The sequence below is a fragment of the Cavia porcellus genome, unplaced genomic scaffold, assembly GCF_034190915.1.
Source record: "Cavia porcellus strain 051 isolate PalLab524CR breed Dunkin Hartley unplaced genomic scaffold, mCavPor4.1 scaffold_1, whole genome shotgun sequence".
In the NCBI taxonomy this organism is placed as follows: domain Eukaryota; kingdom Metazoa; phylum Chordata; class Mammalia; order Rodentia; family Caviidae; genus Cavia; species Cavia porcellus.
This window is the reverse complement of record NW_026947484.1, coordinates 179,415,912-179,422,861: the sequence shown is the minus strand read 5'-3', so window position 1 is coordinate 179,422,861 and position 6,950 is coordinate 179,415,912. Positions and strand designations below refer to the sequence as shown.

General features: G+C 37.9%; 1 protein-coding gene across 4 annotated transcripts in view; it reads right to left on the bottom strand.

The window, feature by feature from the left end:
* Positions 1 to 581: 581 nt before the first annotated feature.
* The window catches only part of Elp1 (elongator acetyltransferase complex subunit 1), a 67,114-nt gene continuing 60,745 nt past the window's right edge, over positions 582 to 6,950 (bottom strand). For all 4 annotated transcript variants that reach the window (XM_063261132.1, XM_063261123.1, XM_003463778.5 and 1 more), the window contains 2 exons: positions 5,096 to 5,171; positions 582 to 1,899 (listed from right to left, as the gene is read on the bottom strand). In XM_063261132.1, the coding sequence (XP_063117202.1) occupies positions 1,832 to 1,899; positions 5,096 to 5,171 (144 nt within the window). In that variant the 3' untranslated portion in view covers positions 582 to 1,831. The remainder of the gene's footprint in view (positions 1,900 to 5,095; positions 5,172 to 6,950) is intronic.

The window sequence follows — 6,950 nt, the reverse complement described above, 5'->3', positions numbered from 1 at the left end:
CAGCCTGAACTAAATGCCAAGGCTCTGTCTCCAAAAACAAAAAATCAAAAAAAGCCTGTGAATCTGAAGATACTTTAATTGAAGAAAACAGTCCTCCAGAAGTTCCCTATTGAGGTTTAGAGCATTTAGGCAAAGCTATCTGACTCAACAAGCTAAAAAAACCTAATTTTAGTTTAGTTTTTATAAAGCATGAACTTGCTTTGAAATATGGTCCAGATTTTGGGGAAGAGTCTATAATCTTTTAAAAAACTTGACAGACCTTTTCCCCAAACTCAGCACTATCACTTCATAGGAATTTCTTCTCTCCCACACATGCCACTTCTTCTCCCATGAACTCTGTTCTTTATCTTCAGTGTGGACAGTCTGCCTGCTTCTCAAAATGAGTAAAATCAATCCTGCTCAGCTGAGAGACACTGGCTGACAGTAACCTGCAGTCATACAAATTGTTTTTTGCTGCTACATTATTTTAGGCCAACAGAACATCTGTGAAAATTCATACTATTTTCATATATTTAGACTATTTCTAGTCTGCTCACATGAGTCTCTTATAATTCAAAACAAAAGAATTATCATATGCTAAATACCACATAAATACCATGTACATTTATTCATGTCAAAGAGTAGTCACAAGGCACTTCCAACCTTTCACAGGTGGGCATCTAATTACAGCAAATTCATTAGGGGTATGAATTAAAACATTTCCCCAAAGCACAATATATCGTCTTTTATCCCCTATTATTTATGAAATTTTCCACATACACATGAAAGGTGAATTAGATTCTGTAGTTAACATCTTACTATAGTAAGAAAAATTCTTCTAAATTATAATTTATAAAGTCATACCCCAAGGATCAAAAGTAGCATTTCCTGTTTACAGTAATGAAGGTCTAGTTCTGTGTTAAAAATAGGGGAGAAAATTTTAACTTTACCAAAGGATTCACCACAAAATTCTCGTAAAAATAAATTGGGCATTTTCTACACTCAGAAAAAAAAGAGAAAACGTTCTCACTTTTCAAAAAGAAAAAAAAACAAAAAAAACAAAGTAAGAAATGAAACATTAATACCATTAAAAAACAATATGAAATGGCCTAGACACTGACAAAAAAGTTTTCGTTAGGGAAGCAGCATTTGGACAATAGAGAATAATTTCCAACTATGGACACCATCCAATGTGCACTGCTCCCTCGCACCAAATATGCCTCACAGTGTTTCAGAAATTCTAACTGGATCCAGTTCTACCACAGCTGAGTCTGTAGCAGAAAACACACAGGCAATGAAACAATCCCTGTAACAGAACAGGGTGCCCAGCCCAATTAAAACTGGAAGCAACAATTTAACATTTTATCCTGTTTTTGTTTAAGATGAAAGGAAGCCAATTAAGTGATCACACCTGACAAATCTGATAGCACTAACAGCCAGTTGTTTACAATGCTCTCTTCATATTTCTAAGACAAGAAGCCATGAAACATTCTCCCAACAGAGGCACAGAGCAGGCACTGGCTTGTCCAGTAGCAGGGAATTAAGACCCAATCATATGGTTATCATACATACAGTAATCATGCTCTCAAACAGCAATAAATACAAGAAGAATAATTCTTTAAAAATTATGATATATTGGCTAAAGCTTAAAGTTTTGCTAGTAATTGAGATGCACGCCAAAGAAAAAATTGAATTGCCGGGCCTCTGCTAAGGTCTGGAGCACGCAGCAGCTGTGGACAATGTAATCACCACATTTCCCGGTTCTCAACTGCCAGGCTCCCAGGGGCAAGGATGGAAGGAAAACCAGGAACGAGAAGCAACTGTCTTTGCTGGAGTTTTCCTACTGCATTGGTCACTCTAGCAGGCTCAGTTTCCACTGTGTTCTTCCATCCATCTTTGGTGGTATGAAAAGCTCAGCATCTTTAAAAAAGAAGGGAAATTATGATTAGACATGTGTCTTGCTGGCGAGAGCCGGGGCAGTAACTCAATGACAAACCAAGTAGGTGACTAGGTTTTGCAGCTACAAGATGACCATCACACTGAGAGTTCCTGTGCTTCCTACTCTTGTAACTTCTGAGTCAGATCTATAGTCCCCGCCCAGAAAGGAGAGGCTGCACTGAACTCCAACCATGCTCACTAAGCGACTCAAAGTAGAGGAACACTCCATTTCAGCTGGAAAGGGCTGGCAGTTAGATACATGCAGAATATATTCATTAAAATTCACTAAATTACATATCTAAGGTCTATGCATTTTACTATATGCTAAATTTATTTCGATTTTTTTAAAAGGTAAAAACAATGTATTTGCACTACAAATGAATGGACAGAAAATGCTCTAGATGAAATTCTACAAACACAATGGTTAGTAAAGATGCCTCTTGCTGGGGATTTAGCTCAGTGGCATAAGCATCTGCCTGGCAAGCACGAGGTCATGAGTTCGGTCCCAAGTAAAATAAAATAAAATAAGCCTCTTAAAAAAAAGTAGTGCTGAGGGAATATGGGAGAAAAATTCTGTGTCTGTAAGCTAAAACTTCTAGGCAGTCTTTCCATTAAAGTTGTGGAGTCCCTAACTAGGAATTATATAAAGGAAGCAGATATATGAAAAAGTATGTATAAATACAGATTTTTTTTTTTTTTTTTTTTTTTGGTACCAGGGATCGAACTCACGAGCTTATACCTGCCAGACAAGCACTTTTGCCTCTGAGTTAAATCCCTGGCCAAGATGTTCTTTCTTGGCATTCTTTATGATAATTAAACTTTCAGTATGTATATGGTGTACAGATATTTAAAAAAACAATTTTTAAAGACTAACAATATGAGCAAAAATCCTCAAAGCTTTTTTAGTATATGTGCTGCCAAAGTGAGCACAAGAAAGGTTTTTTTAAATCATGATTTTCATATTATACACAAGTACATGTATATGTACACATGTATACTACATACTCAAATATTAATTTTCTTTGACAAACTTTACATAACATTTTCTGACTGTTACCAGTTTTTATAGTTATGTATGAGATTAGCTACTCTTACTGCCATCTCCTCCCACGCTCCTGCTAAGCAAAACAAAACAAAACAAAAAGATTATATAGACAAAAGCCCACAACAGATTTGGTTATATAAGAACACTGACACTAGAAAAAGACTACAGAAGTAAATTCATTGTCAACAAGGGCTTTAAAATTCCACAGTTGTTATTATAAGAAACAAGTTATGGAAATACTCTTTTAAAAATTAGATTTAAAATAAAAATAAATAAAAATTACACACAACTACAATTATATTTGAGTCCAAACTTAAGTAGGAATAAATACCAACTACGAATTTTTGGTGAGAAAGTAATTATCCTGAAAAACTGTATGGCATTAGCATGTGACACCTTTCACATTTCCATGTCTGAATTTTGTAGTACAAAAAAGTCATTTTTATACAAATATTTTGACAGCTTTTCAACTTTTCCAAGGAACTCTCAATCTTTAAAATCGTTTGAAGCACTTATTTTGTTAACTACTGATTCCAATGAAGCGAATTCAGCTCCAAATCAAGCATTTTTCTTATCAGCTTAATGAATTTTACAAAAACCTACATTTTTGCAAGACTCATAACCAGTCTGCATGATACTGAATTGCACTCAAGCATGAACAGTCCTAGCAAATGGCCCATCCTGTTGCTGATCCTGCTAAGGGATGGCAGTGTCTGCCTAACCCCCTAGCCAGGGAAGGGTAGCTGAGGAACATTTCAATGGAGCTCATCTTTTGAGTAGTACTAATGCCAATTTTTAAACAATGAGAACCTGCTTTTTGCTGTACAATCTAGCCATAAGACACTGATAATAAGCACTCAGATGAGGGATCCTCAAGTATTACAGTCTTTAAGGTTTAGATGGAAATGATTTTTGACAAGAAGCCATTACAGCAGGGAAAGATGTAACTGAACCTGTCTTGAAGGTCATCATCAGGCCAGCAACAAAGAGCATGAAAGGTAGGGATCTAACAACAAACAAAACAACTGCCAAACTGCCACAGGTCCACAATGAATTTTTAGTATCTCAGAAATAAATGTACGAACTGAAATTGATACCAAAAGAGCTAGCCAAACTCCGGAGGAAGGGCCCTAAGGCCATAACAGCTACTGTGAGATGAATTTAGTTGCGATGGAACCAATTCAATCTGTTAAACTTAATTTTAAATTCCAAATGTCACCCAAATGCTATTACAGTGCAGTATTTAAATGAAAAAATTTCAGAATGTTGCCTATCACATGCTAGAAAATGTAAAAAATGGCCATAAAACTGCCAATTATTTTACAAGGTATCACTAACTTTTTAAAGCCAAGAGAGGCAGTGTGCTTGAGCAACCAACCTGAAGAGCAAATACCGAGGTGCCAAATTCATGTCCAAAGTGTTAACCAACTTTTAAAACAAAGGCTTTAATAACTACTGCTCAAACTTTTAGGAACATGTAATCTAATTATGAACCAACAAACGTTTAACTAAGCAGAAATTTCAGCGAGGCATTGTGGCACATGCCTGTAGTCCTAGCATTTGGGAGGCTGAGGCAAGAGGCTGGGAGTTCAAGGCCAGCCTGAGCTACAAAGTGAATTCAACACCAGCCTGAACTGCATAGTGAAACCTTCTCTCAAAAAGACAAAAAAGAAAATTCAGATAAAATTCTGATAGTCTTTGTAGTTGCCTTCAAGTTACACTGTCAATCATAAAGGTGATAAAAAGGTCTAAGTCATAAACAATGATTATGAAAATGTCCCTAAGATCTAATGCATAACTGCCAAGAGCCAAGAATGATTGATAAGAATTTTCTAAATGTATGTGTAAATACAGACCTTTCAGACTCAAACTGTGATGTGTATGGTATGGGCAAGTGCGTGCCAGTTTCACTAAAAAAATTAACTATACACTTTAATGTCACTTTGCATTTTCACCTATCAGACCTCCACTATTAGAAGCATCAAATTTACCTACTAAAGATAAAGTCTCAGAATTGAGGAAGAATCATAGTTAATATCCAATCACTCTTTATACTGCTAACATTGTCAATACTCATAGATATTCCTTCTGCTCAGTACCCACATCATTTATTTATAGGGAAAAGATACTAACCAATAACAGGAACTGAAGTCTTCTGCTGTTGATAAGAAGCCATGATACTATTTGCAGTAGAATTGGGACCAAGGCCCTAAGGAGAAAATAGTCTGTTAGCAATGATTGTCTTATACTTTTGATGACTGTACAAATCAAAGGCCAAATCTCTAGACAGCAGTAAATACCTAGCCATTTTTATTTTGGTACCAGGGATCAAACCAAAGATCACACTGCTACTAAACTATTAAATCCCCATCTCCATCCTTTCGATTTTGAGATACTCTTGCTAATTGGCATGAACTTGCAATCCTCCTGCCTCGGCCTCCCACGCAGGTAGAACTATCGGCACCCATAACAGTGTATGGCCCAGCCTATCATTTCTAATAGTGGGATACTGATGTTAATTCTCTTTCCTATATAATTTTAATCATCACTTTCTAGAGCTTCAACTCAGAACTCTAAACTTCCTTTCTCAATGTCAGTGTGAGGTCCTACAATGATATATGCCTGGCTTTTTCCAAATGAGCAAGCCAGAGAAAATAAAAGACACCATAGAACACACAGAGTATCAATTATATTCAGAGTTGTGGAAAGTCATTTTCATATTAAATATAAATTTGTATGCCTCACACCTGCAGTGCAAACTCTACAGCTGTGTGAAAGGTAAAGCACAAAACTTTATTGGGGTTCTGTGCCTGCAGCAGGCCTCTAGGCAGAGGCCAATCCCCTCACTTGCCCTCACACATCTTTGCAAGCAGCCCCAGGTGGAGCATTCTTAACAGTAATGCCATACAGCAAAAGCATGGGATCTTAAGCATACCCCATTACTATACTCTGCCAACCGAAACCAACCACAATTTTCTTGGTCACTGTACCTAGAAGATTCATGAAGTTGGACCTTAGTTGTTCATATGATGCAAAAAGAAGAGAGGAGGCGAGGCATTCTACACTATTAGCTTCAACACCACTGCAGCTCTAAACAGGATGAGCACATTTCTTCTAAGAAATACCTATTATAGTAAATTTAAGCATTTGAAGGGTCTTGATTCTTGGTTGCTTTTCTCTCTATTGTTTGCAAAGTGTTTCTACATCTACCTACCCTCTTATCTAACCATCAAAACATTCCAAGGAGGCATCCAGTGGAAGCCTCCCCATTTCTGAGACTTAGTGAGCTGATGTGAGATATTACAAATTCTGTCTCTAAGCCCCAGACCCCAAAGCCACTCTTCTATACCAGCACGTGAGGCTGGGGCTGCGGCTGATTCCTATTTGTCGGCTGACTCCTGTTACGTCCCACCAATAAGAGACAGCAGAGGGTGCAAGGCTGGAGGAAGAAGGGACCTGTGCTCTTTAACCCCAGCATCTGCTCTTCATTTCACTTTTCATTTATTTCTGTACACTTAACACCAGCTTCATCATGCACCCCAGATTTCAGAACCAGCAGACTGGTACCTTCTCCTCAGAAAGTCAAGAGCCCCTCTTAAGAGGCCCACCTCCAAGCCTCCAAACTGTAATAATCACAAACACTTCCCATGTTCCTTCAGCCAGAGCTGAGAACTTATTTTTTTTCTCTTCCTCTCTGTGTCCCATTTTTGCCTTTTCAGTGCCCAGGTGCCTGCTTACTCAATCCGTGTATTGAATTCAGTGTAAGCAAACAGCTGTGGCTCTGCCTCCTTTGAGGACACCAGCCTTATTGAATGCAAAGCACAATGCTTCACAACAGACCTCAAGGGGCGAGAGAGCGAGCAGAGGTATAGGGCACCAAGCTGTCACTGTCCCATCTGTGATTTCTGAATTAGAAGTGACAGGTCAACTCTGATCCTCGCTTTCCCTTCCCCACCCTCCACCCCCATGGAAGACTTTCTCACTGTCT